At 38.6% G+C, this 22,223-nt stretch overlaps 1 protein-coding gene across 2 annotated transcripts in view; it reads left to right on the forward strand.

The window, feature by feature from the left end:
- LOC144533724 (regulator of G-protein signaling 6-like) overlaps nt 1-22,223 on the forward strand; it is an 88,858-nt gene extending 66,635 nt beyond the window's left edge. For both annotated transcript variants that reach the window (XM_078275269.1, XM_078275270.1), the window contains exons 4-18: nt 1,049-1,099; nt 2,943-3,049; nt 5,350-5,401; nt 8,114-8,178; nt 8,431-8,507; nt 9,154-9,235; nt 9,396-9,470; nt 9,739-9,840; nt 10,313-10,374; nt 11,440-11,550; nt 13,250-13,375; nt 17,580-17,766; nt 19,624-19,713; nt 20,206-20,259; nt 20,947-22,223. In XM_078275269.1, coding sequence (XP_078131395.1) covers nt 1,049-1,099; nt 2,943-3,049; nt 5,350-5,401; nt 8,114-8,178; nt 8,431-8,507; nt 9,154-9,235; nt 9,396-9,470; nt 9,739-9,840; nt 10,313-10,374; nt 11,440-11,550; nt 13,250-13,375; nt 17,580-17,766; nt 19,624-19,713; nt 20,206-20,259; nt 20,947-20,997 — 1,292 coding nt within the window. In that variant the 3' untranslated portion in view covers nt 20,998-22,223. The remainder of the gene's footprint in view (nt 1-1,048; nt 1,100-2,942; nt 3,050-5,349; nt 5,402-8,113; nt 8,179-8,430; nt 8,508-9,153; nt 9,236-9,395; nt 9,471-9,738; nt 9,841-10,312; nt 10,375-11,439; nt 11,551-13,249; nt 13,376-17,579; nt 17,767-19,623; nt 19,714-20,205; nt 20,260-20,946) is intronic.

Genomic DNA, 22,223 nt, shown 5'->3' on the forward strand with positions numbered 1-22,223 from the left:
AGGCAATCGACCTCCGACTGCTTCAGTAGAGCTGGGGCTGTAGGTGTCAATATGTGGAACTGCATTGTTGTGAATTATCAGGGGAACATGCACACACACTTACAGCAGAAAAATAAGAACATTATTAGCCAGTTGTACCTGTCAGGTGGGGATTGAAGTCGGCCACCTTGCCTGCTGGCTGTTGTTGCTTCAATTGATAATCACTTTAAAAGTCTGGAGTCACAGTGGGAGGCTCTGACACACCCCAAACAAATGATGGAAACAAAGAAAAGCTATTAACGTTCTCCTTTTATCTCTCTCAGACTATGCACTTATGGAAAATGCATTACCACAATATGCCATAAGCAGACCATATCAATAAACACAATTACTACAGCAGCCGATGGATGTGCAGAGGGTTTGCAGCTGAGTGCTAAGGGCAAGGAAACTAATGAATGATGAATAATTAAACACCACCTCCCTTGGGACTTAGAGAAAGCAGAAGGGAAGCAAAGATGTGATGATACTCTATCTCCATCACACAAAAAGAAAAAGCTTTTTAGTATTTTTAGCTATCATAAATGATCAGAGTAATTTAAATGCTCTAAATATTGCTCTTTTAAGTGCCAGTGAGGTAAAATCATTTTACATTTGAGCAGTTTGAGACCTTTTTGTGTTATATGCTTCAAGACAACTTCTTGAGCTGAAGTAAAATCTTTATTTCTTTGTCAGAACTTTAATTAAGCTTGCACATATATCTTTTAGTATAAAGCCAAACTTGTCCTCTATTACACCTAATTGTAATTTTAGTTTTATCATGGATCTCTTGCTATTACTTTTATTTTAATATGTTGTATTCCCTTTTTTGATGTGTAGGGTATAAGAAAAAAAACTATTTACATTTAGCTCCCAAAAATGACTCAAAAAACCCCAACTTATTTCTTTTCTATTGCCTCTCACTTTATACCCCATCTTCTTCTATTTCTTAAATCGTACTCCGAATCTCTACAGATGTGTGACCATGCCCTGTATAACAGTCAGTTTTCTTTTTCTGTCTGGCCTGTTTCAGGTACAGATATTGTGCAGTGGCTGATGAAGAACCTGTTCATTGAGGATCCAGGTAGATTTTGACAAATGACACCAGACTGCTGAATATGACTTCTTTGTTAAAGACAACACCATCCTATGACAACACACATCCGTTCAAACTAGAGTTTTATTTACTAAAGGAAATCCAAATGCTGTAATAAGTATGCATAAAAACTTACTGGGTCCAGCGTTTCCCAGTTTAGATTTTTACAGCCACAAATAACCAATAATATGAAAGCATGAGTTTTGTTGATGCCAAATGTACTCCAAAGTTGTGTTACCGTGCAAAATATAAAACACGGATACATTTATCTTAAATGGCAGCTAGATAACAACACAGCAGTGGTGGGATGTAACGAAGTGCATTTACTTAGGTACTGTACTTAAGTACAAATTTGAGGTACTTGTACTTTACGTGAATCTTTTCTTTTCATGCCACTTTCTCCTTTTACTCCATTACATTTAAGAGAGAAATATTGTTCTTTTTACTTCACTACATTAATCTAACAGCTTTAGTTACTAGTTCCTTTAAAATGTAAGATTTTTGCACACAAAACACAAATATGATGACACATAAAATATGTTTTATTATAAATTAAACTACCCAACAATATGCAGGCCTACAAGTACAGTTGAAATGATTAGCTTAGTTGATTGACAGGATTGTTTGATTGTTTCCAGTTTCTAAAATGTGAGGATTTTTCTGCATTGAGTTTAAAAAATTTTTCCTGATAATGCTTACATACTTTTTTTTTAAGTAACATTTTCAATGCTGGACTTTTACTTGTAACAGAATTAGTACTTGTACTTTAAGTAAAGGATCTGAATACTTCTTCCACCACTGCAGCACAGCAGTCCAGTTTATGAAAGGTCAGACAGTGTGTGTGGTAGGCACTGCAGGTCTTTCATATGAAAAATCTTTACCCTTTCAGAAGCATAAACGTGGGTATGTTTGAAAAACATAGAAGATCTTTGCAGATGGACTTTACCTAATGAAACTCAAACATTTTTAACAGAAAATTAAAGCTTTAGTGCGTAACTTTTTGATATTAATGAACATCCGTTACATTCAAGCCATTGTCAAATGAGTTGCTACAAATGTAATTAAGACTATCAGCTCCACACAAATCTCTCTGTATTTCTCAGTTTGGCTTTGAAGATTGTGGCGTCCAGTGACTTTGCTGCGCAGAAAATCGAGTGTGCATTCACGGAAGGCTTGTATCATGTGGAAGCACCGACAGTTTTGTTGTCATTACTTAAAATACTTCATGAGGCATAAACTACGCACTATAGCTTTAAGCTTCACAAGTTAATACTGCAAAAACAACACAGAATGAGCAGGAAAAAATAAACTAGAGTCATAACAAAAACACCAGCTAGATTTTGCTGTGGATATGTTGTTTAGATGACCTGACCTGAGGCATGGTGGTGGGAGAGCTGTGTTTGTTTGTGCAGAAGCCCACAGCCTGGACATTGAGTCAATCATTGAGTCATCCATGTACAACCAACCCCAATCAAACCATCTCTGGGCTGAATGCTATTGCTGACATCCAATTAGAATTCAAAAGGATACAACAGGCTGTATATATACATTTTATACTGTGATCAAAAACTTTAAATGCACTTAATGTGTTACCTTTTAATGACATCAAGATGGTACATTTATGGCTTTTCACATTTTCGTATTCTGAAAGTTTTTGCTTCCGTTTTTATTGTATTCATAGCTCTAAAATGTCACTTTCATGACTTTGATTTCATTGTCCTGATATTGCTATGACTGAGACTTAATTCCATCCAAGTAGATATTGCATTGCAGGTAATGAGTGCTGAAGAACACACAGTAATGAGTACTACTTGTTCTCTTCCTGTCACAGCTGAGGCCATGCACATTGGCAGTCTCATCGCAGCTCAGGGGTACTTCTTCCCTATCTCAGACCACGTCCTCTCCCTCAAAGACGACGGCACTTTATATCGCTTTCAGGTGAGCAGGAGCGTCAGTCAAGTGATAATACAGACACAGAGGAGGCTACAGAAGTAGTGGAAAAGTATAAATATCAATAGATCATATTTACTTTATATTTAAATAGTTCCAGACTGATACTCAGAGTGCAACCAAGTGAGTCCTGTGCTGTATGTTACTCAACGTTAAGGGTTAATCTTAAAGGTTTAGGGTTACCCTGTATGTGGAGACTCCTGAAATAGGTAATTGACTCTTAAACTTCTCATTTGTCACCTGATACTGAGTTAAATATCAAATGTTGCCAAGAAGGCCAGCACATTGATTTTGAAACATTGTTATAATTACCATTATGCACATGAGGTCATTGCTGAGAGAACTGAGAAAGTATCTTGGTTAACATTTTGCGACAACTGATTGAATTTGGAGAGGCATCTGTAGGATCAGTTTACAGCACAAAAGAGAAAAGGATTCATTTTACAGTTAATGCACAATATTAGCAGCATTCCAGATTCTCAATATATAGATTCAATTATTTAACAGAAAAAAAAATTGGGACAATGTCTTTGTTTTGACGTAGTTCCAAACATTAGCATGCTAACACGCTAAGATGGTGGACATAAGAAAAAATTATACCTGCTCAATATCAGCATTGTGTGAATGTTGGCAAAGTGACGTTGGCATTTAGCTCAAAGCGCTGTTGTGCCTAAGTACAGTCTAATGGAGCCACTAGCACGGCTGCAGACTTTTAGTCTAACTAAAGGTACACACAACAGCTTTGTAAAGATAGGATTACCTTTTTTAAATTGAAATTATGTGGAGTTGCGCCAGTAAAAAGTAACGACCCAATAATATACTACCCAATAAAATAGGTAAAAATCTACAATTCCTGGATCATCCCTGGAATGCAACTTTTAGAATGTGTATTTTTGCACATACAGTATAGCTAGATTTTTTTAATAATTGCTCCTTATTATACATTTTACAATTGTTTTTTCCCCCCCAATAAATGCATACTGTTCTGTGCCTTTCATAACAGACCTAACCTCAAACTAATCCCTTCTTCATCCTGCATTAGTGTGAGAAATACTGAAAAGTCCAGGGAGGTTAATCTGATTGTGGGGGCTCTTACTTTTCATAAAGACCTCAATCAGCTGTTGAAGATTACTTGTTCTGTAATGGAACAACACACCAATCTTGATCTTGATGACAAAAGGCCCTGTCCGCTTCTTCATTGTGGGACTCTATTAAAAATGAATGGTGATCTGTTAAAATATTCATCAAGCGAGCGAGGGAAGCAGGTTTGGGTTCAGACTGAGTTGGCGGCTACCAAAAGCCTGACAGACAGAGTGTAGTAGAGTAGTGCACTAGAATTAAAGACTCATCAAGGGACGAAAAAAAAGCGTGCTGACATTTTACTCCTCCTTCACTGTTCACAGATAAAACAGTGGGGTTAAAGTCAGAGATTAATTATGCCAGACTGTTTTATCCAGAAGTTCCTAATTAAAAATCGGAAACAATGTTTTCACATTCCTCAGTGGGGAACGGCAAGGCGAGATTAGAATGATCTCTGTGTAGCATCTTCCTTCCTTTCCACGGAGTCTTGTTGGAGGGCTGAGTCCCCACCGGAGCTGGAGGAGCAGTTTAATTAAACCAGACGATAGTGCACATGACTGTGCTTTGACCTTGGTTCTCCTCCTTCAAAGTGAAGTGGAAGAGAAAACAAAGAGGAGGAGCAAGGCCGTTTGCCATTGAAGCTTCATAAAGATAATCACTATTCATTAGCATTACATTTTCCAAGCAAATTAAGTGTGAGGCCAAGAGAAACACAAAGGGAAATCATAACAATTAACACCGTGTAAAATTTCTCTTTTTAAAACTGTGATTAAAATACCCTGCAAGCTATGTCAAATAACAATCATATCAGCATTTGTTCTTTGCCTGCTGGCTTTATTATTCTGCATTCCCATTGTTTATTTCGCAGCTTTCATCGCTACTCATTTTATTGTGTTGCTGCAAAACTCTGCCACCCCAGGATGCCTCTTACTAGGGGAAAAGTTTTAGGAGTCAGCTTTTCTGAATCTGTTCAATACTGTTAAAAAAAAATATTTTGATTGCTCACACAGTGGTGCAAGGCAATCATGTGCACCGCTGTCTCACTGAGGCAAAACAACAGTCTCATAAAGGTCATTGTCATCACTCCATGTTTTGTGGGAATGTTTTGAAAGTGTACATCTGCCTGCATAGTTTTGCCTCTCTGTCTTTGAAATACTAACCGCCAATTGATCCATATCTTTTGACTATTCACTTTGTTTTGCTGTCAGGCACCGTATTTCTGGCCATCCAACTGTTGGGAGCCTGAGAACACAGACTATGGTAAGAGGGATACATTGAAATTTAGTTTTTTTCTTACACATTTTTGTGATAAACCCCTTTTTAAAACATGTCTTCCTCCATGTTTGAAGGATCAATGCTTTTTCATCAAATAGATTATCCTAGAATAGTTTTTCAATGGAAATACGGAGTATCATTGAATGGCACAAAAAAACACTGTTGTATCTGAGGGAGTGTTGATAGAGCTGGTAATCAGCATCAATGTCTCAACTACATTATTTCACAGGTACTCAGTCAATACATTTAATTCACAGCAAGTGCTCATGAGGCTAAAGTTGAGTGCATTCTACACTTCCAAAATCAGCAGAATACAATTAACCATACATAACTGTAAGATTTACTCCTCTGTATTCAGACCTAATCTAGGGACCAATTTCAATCCCAAAACGGCACTTTAGAAAATGATTTCTACAAATCCTCTTTTATCTTCATTAAGCTACATCAAATTAACTAAAGACAGTAAACATATACTTGTGTAGCTGTAAGTGAATATTTATAGCTTGGCTGTAGAGCTTAACTCAACCCCCACAATGTTAATGTTTTATACAGAAATAACTATACTGTATGGGTAATTGTCTCAGTTTCTACCTTGCATGCTCAGTGTTGATAGTGACTAATAGGTAAAGCTATGGAAAGTGGCAAATAAATTAGATATTTCACAATTGGGTCAATATGACTAATATGTTTGTTTGCATATGATCTATACTGACCTTTAACTAACTAAAGCATTTGGCTATCAACCAAGTCATTCAGTTGACATCTCATAAATAATCTGGGCATTTCTAATTTAATGTTTTCATTTAAAGGAACACGCCGACTTATTGGGACATTATCTTATTCACCGTAACCCCCAAAGTTATAGAAGTCCATACATACCCTTCTCATCTCCGTGTGAGTTGTAACTCTGTCCGACGGTTCCACTGGTAGCTTAGCCTAGCACGGATCCTGAAGGTAATCGGTTCCAACTAGCCTACTGCTCCGAATAAGTGACAAAATAATGCCAACATGTTCCTATTTACATGTTGTGATTGTATAGTCACAGCGTGTACAAATAACAAGGTCACATGAGATACAGCCATCTTCTAACTGTATATAAACTGAGAACTATATTCTCAGAAAGGCGAAGCAGTGCTACTTCTGCTACTTGGGTGGAGTGATATGCTTTGCAGCACCTGAGAAGCCCTGAGCAGATCAGCAATGCTTCGCCTTTCTGAGAATGTAGTTCCCAGTTTATATATGGTTAGAAGATGGCTGTGTCTCATGTGACGACGTTATTTGTACACGCTGTGACTATACAATCACAACATGCAAATAGGAACATGTTGGCATTATTTTGTCACTTATTTATTGTTTCACTATATTGATTCACTATATTGATTCTCATATATATATATATTATATATTTTTAAATTTAATTATTGGGAGCAGTAGGCTAGTTGGAACCGATTACCTACATGATCTATGCTAGGCTAAGCTACCGGTGGAACCGTTGGACAGAGTTACAACACACACGGAGATGAGAAGGGTATGTATGGACTTATCCAACTCTGGGGGTTACGGTGAATAAGCTAAAGTCCCAGTAAGTCGGCATGTTCCCTTAAGTCCAAAAATAATTGTTTTTTTAAAATTTTCAGTCAATGGCTGAAAACAGCCTGGTTGACACCAAACCCTTCTCAGTTGTAACAGAGTGGGTCTAGGCAAGGTTCATTCACAGCTCATTTCCAAAGGGGCGTCACTAACGGACGCCGCTCAAATGCCTCCGGGCGCAATTGGATAGTCCTTCAACCAATCAGACCAACGATCCGGGTGACGTAGCAGCGACAGCAGCATCAACGGGTCGCTGCGCTTCGGTGGCCGTCATGTTGAATGCAAACAAAAAGCTGTGTGCTCATGTAAAGCCCGCCTCAACGATTGCGATTGGTGCCTCGAATTGGGAAAATTGGAATTGGCTATGAAAACATAGCAGTTTCTTTTTAATACGGTCCAGTGATTCATCTTGCTAAAGAGCTGCTAACAGTAAAATAATTTCATCATTTTAGGTTTCAGTGAAGAGCTGTAGCTTTCCATTTTGACCTAAATTCTGTTTTAGAGGTTTTTACATATAAGCAAAAATAAAGTCTGTGGAAATGTGTATGCATCACATGTGGGAATGGCAGACTATGGAAACTAACTCAGAGAGAGGTAAAAACATTAAATGCTAAAGAATTTCGACCATAAATGATATCAAAACATGGGGTTTGATTTCATGAAAATCTTAATGATTGCACATTTAACACGTACATATTTGGCATTAAACTAATCAACTTTATGCGTATCAAATATTGACAGAAAATACTAAATCTACTAATATCCTGATTTTAGTCCATTGATAGCACTGACCTGGCAGTGTAAACACACCCTCCAGTAGAGAGGACCAGTCGACAGGATTAGTCAATCACCGCTACACTTTGTGCCCTTCACCCTGTCATAGAGGCAGCATGTCTGTAGTTTCGAGCTCAGTGCCTCGTCACACTCCATCTCAAAATCCTAAAGCAACACATAGGTGGACAGGTTGTCCTCCAAAACTGATTATAGTTTCATACCATGGGAGATGAGGAGGGGTGAGGTAGGTATATGAGAGCTGTATGGATGAAGAGGAGCATGTACTGTATACTGATGAATCCCAGTCTTTGATTCTCTCTGTCCCTCTCACAGCTATTTACCTGTGCAAGCGGACCATGCAGAACAAGACCAGGCTGGAGCTGGCAGATTATGAGGCGGTGAGTTCTGGATTGTTCCTCTATACACAGATTACTACTTGTTGGTATTGATCGGTGTGTCAAGCTTTGACCAAAAAAAAAAATAAGGTCCTTAAAGGTCATATTTGTGTGTCTGTAATAATGAGATCTAAATTGCATCTCAGAAACTTTAAAACTGTGGAATATTTTAAGATTTAATTGGATTTAGTTTAATATTATGTTTTCCTTAGAGATTTTTGATCATAACATCATACCATGTCTTCTCTCCAACAGGAGAACCTAGCCAGGCTGCAGAGAGCTTTTGCCAGGAAGTGGGAGTTTATCTACATGCAGGCTGAGGCCCAGGTCAAGTAAGTTCACTCTGTTACCACAGCAACTCATGAAACTACACATGCACGCAGTGATGTCATTCACACAAGATAAACTACATATTATGAGCAGTGAGTGTTTCTGACAGACTCCATTAACCCTCCTGTAATGGAAATTCTTCTTACATTGCATGTCCAGTCTTATCTGGGCTTTATGTTTCTGAGGTATATAGCCTGATGAATCAATTTTCTTTTGGAACATATAGAAATTGGAAAATGAAGACAGAAGAGGTAAAAAAGAAGAAATGATGGATACCTGCCTTTACAAGAGCCGTCTTTGATTTATTTATGTATATACACTGAATCCTATATGACACATTAGGCCCCTGCATGGTCTTCACACTCGTGTGTGCATCTGCAAGCCACAATTAAAGACATTATGATTGTGCCAATTGCATGCAGCTCCTTTTTAATGATTGCTTTCTGGTCTGTGTGACCAAAATTTCGAAGAAAAAAAAACAACAACACACAGACCAATGTTCTTTTGTCCAGAGATGTTCTTGATATGGTTGTATTTATCAATGGGTTACAGTTTGGAGGTCCTCTATATGAATAATTAACACCTGAAAAGTTTAAACAAAAGTTTGCATGCTGTAATTCTCACACTGACTGATGACCTCATGTGCAGGATTGACAGGAAAAAGGATAAAACTGAGAGGAAGATCCTTGACAGCCAGGAAAGAGCCTTCTGGGATGTCCATAGACCTGTGGTAAGCCTCTGTCTGTGCATGTGAGATTGTAGCTGCTACCTCCTCTTTTGTCCACACACTGTCTCTTTTTGTCTTTCCAGAGCTCTCTTTGGGCAATCTTAAAATCCCCAGTATTGACCGTAATAATGTTTTTTTTGTATTTTGCTCGTGTTTTCTCCAGCCTGGATGTGTTAACACGACAGAGATGGACATCAGGAAATGCAGACGCATGAAGTACCCTCATAGAGTTAAGAAGGTATAAGTTCCAATAACAAGGGTGTGACGCTTTGGTAACCATCTGTTTACAATAAACGTAAAAATACTTGGAGCAAAACTATTCCTAATAAGATTTACATTAATACAAGCAATCATTATTTTAATTACTGAAATTGATCACTTTAATTTTACAACACAGGGGCTTTCTTAGCAGCTGTTTTCATGCCTTATCTGCACTGCAAGAAAATAAGTACACGTTGTATCTCTCTTATCTCTCCAACTTCTCCTCTCATGTTCAAACGGCCCAGTCAGTGTATGGTTTGGTTGAGGAGGGAACACAGTCTCGGAGTCCCATACATACTCCTTCGCACCACTGCAGAAAAGGCACCAAAGAGGATGTGGAGAAAGAGGTAAAAATTTGTCCTTGAATAACTTGCCAAAATGATCAACTCACATTAAAAAAAACAACTCTGTACTGTGCTTTGTAATGTTTTATCCACAAGCATGTTGTTTCATTCCCACAGAAGCATTGCAGAGGAGATTGACACACTACATTTTACACTTTGTTATAAGGTCAAATTTAGCAGGAGCTTTCTAGCACAAAGGGAGATTGAGTTTCACCATAAAACAAGATAACTAAAAACAGGATGCAACTGGCTTATGTGAAAATAAGTGTATTATGAGAAACGGTAGCATTAACATTGCCACTGAGGCTGCCAACGAACTTAAACATGGTCCTGTTTGTTAATCATATTAATGCCAAGATACTTGCAATAAGACAATCATACACTGACATTTTGGAAGATGCAAAACATGTACATTTAGCTGTTTTCATACAAAACCAGCATAACAAACACTGATTCCTGTCATGTCCTCTTTCAGATCTTATTCCTGAACACCCAGCTAGATCGTCACCGTATGAAGATGTCTAAAGTTGCTGAAAGGTACAGGAAACTCAGGCATTCAAGTAGTAATGGTTAACAAATGTTAGATATATTATGGGCTTATTGTGTTGAATTACATTTAGCTGTACAGGCATTCTTTTATTGTCCACTTTCTATATAGTGCATGCGAGTTGCAAAGCATATGTATGCATGTATATGCGTTTCTAGTCCCTTTTCTTCCTGTTTGGCAGACACTCTTGTGTTTGTTTGCCTGACAGTCCCATCTTCTGCTCAGTCATTCGGGACAGCCATTACTTCCCAGCGGAGCAGAAAAAGTATGATTACTGCTGGCTGCTGCGCTGCTCTGCCTCCCTGACCCTTTCACCTCCTGACTTCACATACAGAGCTGAGTTTTAATTAGTGTTCCACAGACCGGATAGTTTGGGACATTAACCCAAACACTGCAGGAAACATGTCAAACAACAGTCAGTCATGCTAGGCAAAAACATTCAAAACAACTAGTATAATTCATTTCTTTTTTTAATCACTTCACATAAGGAATACTATGTCAAATATGATCACTCTTTGGGTCAGTGAGCATATGATATATCGTATTACTGCAGGTGGGAATGTTTTCTGTCAGAGATCCAGCTGTTACAGTCAGATTGAACTGCTGTCGAAACAAGATCGTTTTATCGTTATAGCTGCGGTACGTTAACTCTTCATACTGTATGTCATGGAGGGATGCTACAGTGGCTAACATGGTGTAGGAGAGACACCACGTTCTGTTATAATAGATTCTTGAGTTGCAGTTGAAACTGTGAGCAGTAAAACATTTCCTGCTGTTGATGCACTTTCTGCTTCGCTGTGTCTCTCAACTCTTATTTATCTCAGATTAGATATGAGAGGTATGAGGTTCACATCTGAGCTTTTGATCAGAACAGATGTTCCTGCTTAACAATTTTTCTTTTCTCATAATTTACTCAATTAACTTCTGAAAGCTCACAAATATATCAAGTAAACAGAGGAAATATTGATCTCATTGAAAACTTTTGACAAAATGTGAGTTGTTGTGAGCTTTCAACCAACATCTCTCCTCTGCCCCCTTGTGTGTGTGTGTGTCAGTCTGATAAGCTACACTGAGCAGTACATGGACTATGACCAGTTTGTGACAGCACAGGAACCGTCCAACCCCTGGACCAGCGATGATCCCTCCCTCTGGGATCTGGAGGCCAGGTACAAAACCAGAAACACATTTCCTCTTGATTTCATAGAGTTAAACTGGCAAGTCACATATCAAAGTCAAATATAAACTACAAAACAGTGTTTAGAATGTACAGAGAATTTGATAACAACCATGACCTCTTTCAATTGGATATTGACATATTCCTTATTGTGCTGATTATTTTTGATTACGGAAAAAGATTGTTGTGTTATTGGGTTGCATTGTTTTCTACTGTGTTGTCTGATTGGAAGTTATTGCATTTTTTACCTAAGTGTTTGTGTAACTGAAAGAATTATCAATATAAAAGCTGTTGGCAAGCTTAGTGCTTAGGGCAAAATAAAAGCTATTTTCCTTACTACAAAATGCTTGAGGGTCGACTGGAAAATAATTTTTTTACTAGACACTGAAATTATGTTTGTTTGTTTTTTTCATAACATTAATTGTTCATAACATCAATTTGTGTCACCTTACTCTGATTTCTGGCTGACAATATTCTCGGCTGCTCAAACGTTTAAAGGGAAAGTCCACCGATTTTACCCATCATAGTGTGTACAGGTCTTGGGGTATTCTACTGCATATGCTTTTTGTTTAAAAAAAACTTCTGTGGTTCCAAAGGCAGCATGTATTTAGAAAGAAGTGAGCTTACCAGACTTCTGTAACCAGTTCCTTATCTCTGCTTGATGCTATATAGCACCTTAATGCTACATTAACCGCCATGAATCTCCGACCAAACTGTTAGTGGTCAAGTTGCTTAGTGGGTAATCTAGGTGTCAGGTTTTGACAAGGAAAAACTGTCCATTCTGAGTCAGACAATGTTATAGTAGTGCATTGCTAAATCAGTGGAGTACTCTTTTAAATTACATCAGGTATGTACAGTATGACAAAATTTGCCAGACTTGAGCGGTGCAAAAAAAGCTACATTAAAATGTAATGTATGTAGCCTATGGATTTTTATTAAATTCTAAGAACCAGTGATAACAATCTTACAAATTCAAAAGAAATATTATCTTGAACAGAGGCACAATAAATCAGATCACTGCTGTACAATCAATAGTGATTTAACAGCAGTACTGAGCACTGGATATATCTAGGTAATTCCTTTAAGTGATTGGCCAATTTCTGAAGTAGTGAAGAAAATTCAGAGGTCATTCAGCTTACTCAATCAAATCAAATAATCCACCTCAGTTTATGTGTTACAAACACATATTGGACAATGTAAAATTATTCATCTATTCAAATCTTATCTAGAGATATGAAGGTAATGAAATAAAGTTTTATATCTTAGAGAGGGCAGTCACGGGTCTCAGCAAGTTGCACTAGGCTCTGCAATCCTGGCCTGAGTTATGCAGGAATTAATTAGAGCAGACGTTTAATCATTGTGCCTAATGTAGTTTAATATTTCAGCTGAATTGATTAATTGCAGGATAGGAAGGATAAGAGTAAAATTGATTGATTTCAGATGAAAGTTGCGCAGCTTTCCAGACACCAATTCCACATCAACATCAGCCCTTTAAGACGAATGACTGCATTTTAGGTTTTAAAGTCTTATCCCTGTCTCTGTATTTATGTCAGCTTTCGATACACTCAGCATTTCTCCATCATAATTGTATATCTTTAATACATGTTTAATCTCAACCTCTGCTGATGTTTATACTGCCCCTGCCCCCCCCCCTCTCTCTCTCTCTCTCCATCCTCTCCTATCTCTCCCAGTAAGGAGCCCAGTCAACAGCGAATGAAGAAGTGGGGTTTCTCTCTGGAGGAGGCCCTGAAGGACCCTTCAGGACAGGAGCTCTTCCTTAAATTCCTGGAGTCAGAGTTTAGCTCAGAAAACCTGCGGTGAGCACATGAGATGCTTCAGTAACCATCTCCAACCTTTTTATGTTATGGTGATTTTTGCCAGTTCATAAACACTTTTGCATTTTCTGTTCCAAAGCTGTGCTCCAGCAAAGCACAGTTCAGACCAAAGATTTGCAAAACCGTTTTACAACGTTGTAGGGGAAAGTTGCAGCGGTCTGAACCAGCCCGTTTCAGCTCGACTCAAGCCAGCTGATGGCGTCGCTGCAACTCAGCTGGTCTAGTCGCCATAGGCTGGTTTTAGAACGTAAGGGATGTCACCTGTTTCACCAGCCAATAGAAAAGTCAGCTTGTAAAGTCTGCTATGAACTATAGAAATAAAGTTATCCATAATCCATTTTATTATTATCATTTCAATGTTACAAACTGTTAACTGGTCGAAATGGCAGATTATTAGACAGAGGTTCATCGAGGGCCTGCAAGCACGGTAATGTGGTCGAGCGAGCTAGGCTACAGAGTGATTGAAGAGAGCGAGCGGCGATAGAACTAAGCATGGATCACATAAATGCAAAATTATTTTCACTGATTCATCACTAGAAATGCAACTCTATCAAGTATCTATCACTAACGTTATCCACATTCATATCTAGACGCAACAAATGATATATCCAGCTATAAAACAAGTCTGAAAGTCGGAAGTTAGAACGGAAGTACGAAGAGTCGTTGCTATGGAAACAATACCCCGTCTCATCTCATCCATTTGTGTAAACTGCCAAGGGGCCTAGCTTCTCTCCACAACGCGTACCTCCTATGGCGCCATTTTGATGCTAACAAGCACTCACCCGACGTTAGCATTCCATTGACTGCCATTCATTTTGACGTCACTTTGACAGCGAATAACTTTACATCTGAAGCGTTTAAAGACTTTATTTGTCCATTGTTTATTTCTAAAGAAGCGCGACAATGTATAAAAGGCTCCATTACCTTGTATCTCACGTTATGGCTCCGTAGTAGACGTTTTCGCAAAAATAGTCTAACGATTGTGTCATAACCACGCAACTTTCTGTCGCAAAGTAGAGGAATTACCGTATAGTACTGGAGAAGCATGCAGGCAGTTTCAACTTACATTAGCTGTTTAGTAATTAAACTTAATGTTAACTAGCATTTTAGTTAGCAATAATTAGCCTGTGCCTATGTTATCTCCTTACATATACCTACGCTCTCCGTCTCTGCAAGATTGGGAATGATTGAGATTTCTCTTGGCACAGCTACCAGAAGACTTCCAACTTTCAGACACGTTGCTCACGTCACATCTACGTCTTAAAGCTCAGTTGGAGGCTGCGCAGAAATGCTCAGCCCTCACTGGAAAAGTGCTTCTAATAGCCTTCACTGGTCTCCGTCCAGAGCAACGGGATCTATTGGTCCATTTCTTGTACTGTTTATGTAAACTGCAGGTTCGCGAACATTGCAGAACGTTGCATTGCAAGTAGTTGTAAGTTCTTACTTGTCTTGTCGCGAATCTTTGGTCTGAACTGGGCTTAAGTGAGAAAAATCATGTGGTACATGGTGGTGGCCCATTTTACGTTTAGGGTTTGCTGTCAATAAATGGAAGAAGGTTGTATTTTTTAGGGAAAGTTTATTCCGCATTGGAACAATTCAACATGCTGTTGAATATGGTTCTTTGTAAATTTGAAGCTGTACAGCAGCACTTTTTGTGCATTATCTTCCTTTTGACATTGTGAAGAGAGTATAACTGTTATTCAAAAGTGTTCACTGCTCTCAAAATAGCCAGAAACGCAGATTTCTCTTTGGCATCCCTATTGTTCCACTTCCAACCTACTGTTTCAACCCACTTGCACACTGTAAATACAGGAAGCAACAACAATCAAATAAAACTTCACTGATCCCTGTTGAGAAACTCTATAGAAAAGAGCCATAAAGAGCTATCATCAGCACCAGCATCAGATTTCATTCTCTATGACATAGGGCATACAATATATCGATATTAATCGATATTGTGATATGAGACTAGATATCGTCTTAGAGTTTGGATATCGTAATATCGTGTTTTTTTTCTGGTTTTAAGCGCTGCTTTACAGTAAAGTTATGTAATTTTCTGCACTTACCAGACTGTTGTAGCTGTTCTATTATTTGCCTTTAACCATATAGTCATGATATCCACATTATTAACACTATTTATCTAAAATCTAATAGTGAAAATATTTTGTTAAAGCATCAGTTGTCAACCTTACAATATCACCACAATATCGTCATCGAGATATTTGGTAAAACATATCGTGATATCTGTTTTTGTTCCATATCACCCAGCCCTATGACATGAATGTCTATAGTTAATGAAGCTAAAATAATTTATTAGCTACAATGTCATTCTAATCTCTAAATGTATGGGTCAATAAACAAGAAAACCTGAATTTTGAAAATTTGCATTGGAGTTTGTTATGACGGTGTGATAATTGGACCTGTATTCATCCATCCATTCATCCTGTCACCATCTCCTCATTTGACAGTTAAATCAATCACTGCTCTTTCCATATGAGATAAACCCCCAAAACAGCAAATATATACACACACGCACACATTCACACACATTCAGGCCCACGGCGTTCAAACATAACGTACAGATAGCAAACCACAACATCGTCACACAATTATCCCATAAATCAACAGTGGAGGAAAGCACCTTGCAGCAGTTATGACCAGTCTCTCTAAGTGTATGTGCACTAATGTGCAGTGTGTGTCGTCTTATTGTAATTTGAGATTGTTTATTTCAGAGGTATTGCTTATTGATTCAAAGTACAGTTATTAAATTCATCCCGCATTTTGACGTACACATTCATGGTCTTACATCGTGTTTCGGCCTTTATGCAGCAGAGCAGCAATAAGCGGGTGTGTTTGTGATGTGTATGTGAGTGAGAAGAAGGGTGAGCATCTCTAACACAGAGAGAGAGAGAGAGAGAGAGAGCGCTGTTAGGAATCATGGTCTTGGAATGAACTGTGAGAGAGCATGGAGGTTGTTGATACCTCTGAGCTACAGAAGAAGATAACACACACTACACATGACAGAGAGAGCATACACCCTTATCACTACTCACCTCTCGGCTATACTCACCCCTCTCTCTCCCTCTCTCTTATTCCTCTTTTCCAGACCTTTAGTTGCTTTTGCTTTTATGAGGGAGCTTTTGGAAGAGCGCTACTGAGGGAGAGAGTGACAGCAAGTGAGAAATAGAGAGAGAGAGAAGCAGACCCCAGAGGGTTTCTCTCTATTATATCGCTGAGCCAGTCCACAGATCAATATACATACAAGCTAATATTGGAGGCAGTCAGCCTGAGCCTCTCTGCTGCCTCTGTTGTTTAACACAGTTTATTGCGTGCATCCCTTTATATCATAGTGGATATTTACTAGTATGAAAGTCCAAAAAAGACCCAGTCAATTATCTAAAATGAATGCCTTAAATGTTAAATGCCACTATTGAAGTCTTTTTATTCCCTCTTCATGTCATTTGTATACTGCCCAATACAGTTTTACACTCACAGAGATTTATCTGCTTCTTTTGTCTTAAAGAAATCTGAATTTTAAAGTTTCTGAACCTTCACATGATTTTGCTCTGCAGGGCAGGACGCTGGAAGCTTTCCCAATGTGCCTTGCAAGAGCTTGCAGTAGTGAAAATTCAAATCCATGTTTCCCTCCCTTTCATTTACTTTTACATTTTTTGCAGTGCACACATACAGTATGCTATCAACATAAATCCCCCTACAGTTTGTGTTTTTACTCTAAAAATGTCCATCTAAACAACTCCATTCTCAGATATTCTTGTACTCAATTTTGAAAAAGTACGCGTCTTCAAATTCAATACGAAGAAACTGATAGCAAAACAATTCAATTTTTTAACACACAATCATCACTTATAATTAAGGATTAAAACTTCCCATGCCAAGAAAATCCCACTTAATTGGTGGGATCTAAGTAAAGCTTATTTTCAGTAAAAACAAGTGAAATGATCCTACCTTACTCTACAATTTGTGGAAAAAATGTTAAACGATTAAAGATGGTTAAATTCTGTTGTGTGAAATGCCCAATCTCCCAGATACATTTTAATCTTGCAGATAAATTACCACAGACAAATACATTCTGTGCATTGTGTATCATTGTAGTCATGTGAATCAGGTTGTTTAGAGACACTATAAGTCAAATAGTTATCAAAGGTGAATTTGGTCTGTATTGCAGGTTCTGGTTGGCAGTGCAGGACCTGAAGAGGATGCCCCAGCAGGATGTGGCACAGAGGGCACAAGAAATTTGGGCAGAATTCCTAGCCGAGGGAGCACCCAGCTCCATCAACCTAGACTCCCACAGCTACGAACGCACAAGCCAGAACCTGAAAGACCCTGGACGATACAGCTATGAGGACGCACAGGTGAGAAAACACAAGATACAGGAAGAAAGGGAGAAGAAACCGTTATTTAGATTGTGAGTTCAGGTAAATTCATCCCATACTTTTTAGAGGGACAGTTCACCCCAAAATAATAATAATTTTTTTTAATTCATTTTGTATAGTGCTTATTTTATCAATCTAGATGGTTTTGGTGCGAGTTGCCCAGTTTTGGAGATATCGGCCGATACTGCTAGCTCACCTGAGCTAGCTAATATTACGGCTCAGCCATTAATTTTTACATCTCTGCTATCGCAAGCAACGAGCCTATCATCCATGAGTATGCTTCCTTCTGCGTGTTGATACAGTTGGCGAGTGTAATTCTGTAGAAAGTAAGTAGTTCTAACATGGAACTGCTCACACCCAGGTTTGTGGATTATCTTGAGTAACCAGGGAAAGATTTCCGGAAAGAGACATTACTGTTGAATATTTCACCAAAAGCCGAGTGCCATGTAGTTCCATTATATTGCAGAGAAGGCAGACTTCTCCACGGCCGATATCTCCAACACTGGACATCTCGCACCAAATTGATCTAGATTAATAAATAGCACTGTAGGTAAGAGGAAAACTATGTATTTCTGATTTTGGGGTGAATTGTCCCTTTTAACAAGTTGTTACACTCAAAACTAGATTTGGAAAGCAGTCATCAAACCAGTCAAATATCCTCATTATACAGGCATCTACTGTAGTGTTATTATAATAATAATAATAATAATAATAATAACATTAAAGTAGTCCTCGTGTTAATGTGGACCCTTCTGAAAACCCCACAGGGAGGGAGTTTTAATGAAACATTTCACAATAAAATTGATGCAAAAATGACTAAAATCCTTTTAAAACCTCATTAACTCCCTCATCCACCCACAGACAGAAAAAACAATATCTACAACTGCCATTTATAAATTACATTCAAAAGACAGAGCGAGAAAATAATCCATGTACTTAAAATGCCATGCAGAGTCTCTTTTGGTGTAGCAAGAGCCAAACTTCCTTATTCCCACCTGTCAGCTGAAAGGTCAACTTGTCCGACCAAACGACAGACCGACCAGCTTAGCGTACAGACTGGAAATGAGTAAACAGCTAGCCTGCAATGACCATTTGTATTTTAACGTGGGGTTGTATCCAGAACTATTTCTTAGCCGAACTTCATGCCAACCTAAGTCAATTGGCTGCTGACTGTCGCATTTCCCAAAATGAGGAATCATTCCTTTTTGATCTACATTTTCTGTGGAACAGTATTTCTCAGGCACATGCAGTACATACTACATAGAGTACTGTAGGCCCAACCTGTAGGCATATGTTCTTATTGAGGCCAATATATAAGAGGGAGTATACAGTAAAAACAAAGCTCAGTTCCCCCACCTTCACTCACACTGCAGGGAACTAATTTAAGCGCCACTCAGGGCGGGTTTATCACCCTTTTAATTTATATCTCTTCAGGTGATCAGTGTCAGTGCTGCCTCTTCAGGAACTCTATCCCACACAGTTATATGCCCCATTTGTCTTTGTTAGACGCTTCACCAATATCCACTAATGGGTTTATATTTTGGAGTCATTTCTAGAGAATACGCCTCACTGGGAGATAGATAAAGTTGGTGGAAGGAAGTTTTGGGTGTTGGGTGGCGTCTGTCAAATTTCCTCTCCTGTTACTCTTAAAAGGGAAGTTTAAACATTTTTTTATTTCTCCTGTTAGTTGGCAATGTGTCTTGTTTAGTTTACTCTGACTGAGTTTGCAAGTTATGTACATCATTAGCACAGAACTATCTTTATACAATTTCTGGCAAACATTTAGACCCTTGTGTCTTCTCTCTCTTTCTTTCTGCCTCTTATCTCTCCATTAAGGACCACATCTACAAGCTGATGAAAAGTGACAGCTATACACGCTTCCTGCGCTCCAATGTGTACCAGGACCTGCTGATGGCAAGGAAGAAAGTAAGCGTGCGTGTGTCATCATCCCACAGGTCAATTCCTGTGTACATATCTTGTATAAACTAACTGTGATTGCACAAGGCATTGGTAGTGCAGGAACTAAAGTGTACTTATCATGGTCACTTTGTAAAGGGGCATCAATGAGACATCTTAAAGGGTTGATTCACCCAAATTATGAAAAGAAAATCTTATTTATCATACCCATAATAACGCCATACTAAATGCTGCACAACATTCATGATTTTTGCATTAAATTGCTTTGACAACTTCTAACAACCATTTTAGAATGGAAAGTTACAATTGCAATCTGTTGGTGAACTGACCCTTTAATGTGAACACTTGTTGAAGTGTGCGAGATGCATATATATATATACACACACACACACACACACACACACACACACACACACACACACACACACACACACAAGCTTTGAACACTAAAATGATTAACTCTACCCCCTTTATTTTCCCTTTTTTACTTGGACTATTCAGCCTGAAACAGAGCAGGGGCGACGCACCTCTCTGGAGAAGTTCACTCGCAGTGTGGTGAGTGTCCCTCTGCTTTTAACTCTTAAACTGCATTTATTAAAGTACACAGAGTTGTTGTACACAACACTGCTGTATTATATCCCAGCAGATGTATTACTTTACTAGTCATAAGGTATTTTTCAGGATTACTTTAGTTATTGCTGTTATAATCATGAAAGCTACTAGATCCATGTGTACTTGTGTTTTATTGTAACTATTGCATGTGCTCATTAATCAAACATTTTCACTGATACCCTGACTTTTATTGTTGCTGCACTTCTGCTCTCTCCCTGAGGGGACATGTTCATTTTCTTAGTATTGGTTGCTCTATTTGTCCAGCTTTATAACCATGAACAAAGAATTTCTTGCAGGAATGAAATGTATAAAATGTGTATAATAGGAGGATTTGAGGATGTAAATTTCAAGCTAAATACAAAGTAAGAGGATTAATAACATCCATGTTCTCTACACTATTGGCTTCATTCATGTAGTCTCTGTGTAAGGACTTTTGTTTGATGTGCTGCTTGCTTTTTCATTTGTTGTCTACTAACTATCCATCAATACTTGAGCTTTGATACATTTTTGCAGTCTTTCTTTTCTTTAAATTTTCCTTCCACGTTGCTTTTTCTACATCCTCAGAAAAGCTTTGAGCTCAATGGCATTTTGACAGCTGTCACCTTGACTTTCCTCTCTGCTTCCTACCAGGGCAAGTCACTGACGGGCAAACGACTGACGGGCCTCATGCAGTCGTCCTGACAAGGCCTGGATGAAGAGTAGGAGGAACCATACCCAGAAGAGCTGCTTACCTTGGGGGGCCAGGTGGATAAGGACCCTGGGGTATTTGGGTGTGGCTGTGGGAAGCGGTTGAGGGCGCCAAACGAGCCGAGACCGCCGGATTGGACCGTCACCACGTTTGAAACTCACCTCAGATCAGTTCAAGAGAGCTGACAGCATGCAATAAGTCACCAGACCTGACACCAGGACAGTGCTGTCACAGTGTAGAGGATACACACTGCTACTCTTCTTAGGTTTCTACTCAAAAGCCTGCACCACGCCAGGCTTTATTTCTCGCTTGTTGATTTTCTCTACTATCTACACTAATATTGTAGCTGAAGAGGCTATTGCTTTACTTACAGTGATATAAACATGGAATGCTTGAATGCAAATGAGACTTAGATTAATGCTGTAGCTAGTTGTTTTATCTCACGTCATTCTCTAGGATGATATAAGGGAACGAGGGATGAAGAGTAAACATCCGCACTCTTGAGCTGAACTGCTCAATCTTCACATTGATGGCGGTCCGACTTTCTGCTTTAATGGTGGAACAGGTGGAGTAGTACACCAACTCTTTAGTAAATGAGCTTTTTGGTCAATCTGCTGATATGGGATGATACAGGATAAATAACATCTGTGTGTCCAGTAGTGGTTTACAATGTGTGTTTACATTTAATTCAAGCTAATGTCTGTTTTTATGTTCATTACAGACTGATTAAAACTACAGATGGCAACATGTATGATTTCTCCTGTAAACACTTTGACCTGCTCTGGTACAGTAGGTCATTCCTGGAAAGCAGGTAAACGGGAAATTATAATGTTGTCTTCATTTTTTTGCTGCAATAGCTGTTTTGGAGTGTTACGGTACTGGCAAAAAACTTTCTTAAATTATCGCACATCTATGAAAAAAAATCAAATTTCATGAATTATCACTGCCACCGTCTGTTTTTAACTAACATTTCTCCAAAGCCTTGTAATAACTGCACTGAACAGACAGAGGTGTAATCTTGTTGTCATAAAAAGGTAAGGACTGGTTGATCATTTTCCAAAAACCACTGTAGGACTTTAAATAAGCGAGCTGATGTAACGTTAAGCTTTACTTCTGAACATTCCACTTCAGGCAGCCACAACAAGGCTCTAGTGGGCTGACCTCTAATCATTATCCACCTTATGTAAAGAGGACCATGATAATAAAAGAGGAATGCACA

This window comes from Sander vitreus, chromosome 18 (assembly GCF_031162955.1).
Source record: "Sander vitreus isolate 19-12246 chromosome 18, sanVit1, whole genome shotgun sequence".
Taxonomy (NCBI): domain Eukaryota; kingdom Metazoa; phylum Chordata; class Actinopteri; order Perciformes; family Percidae; genus Sander; species Sander vitreus.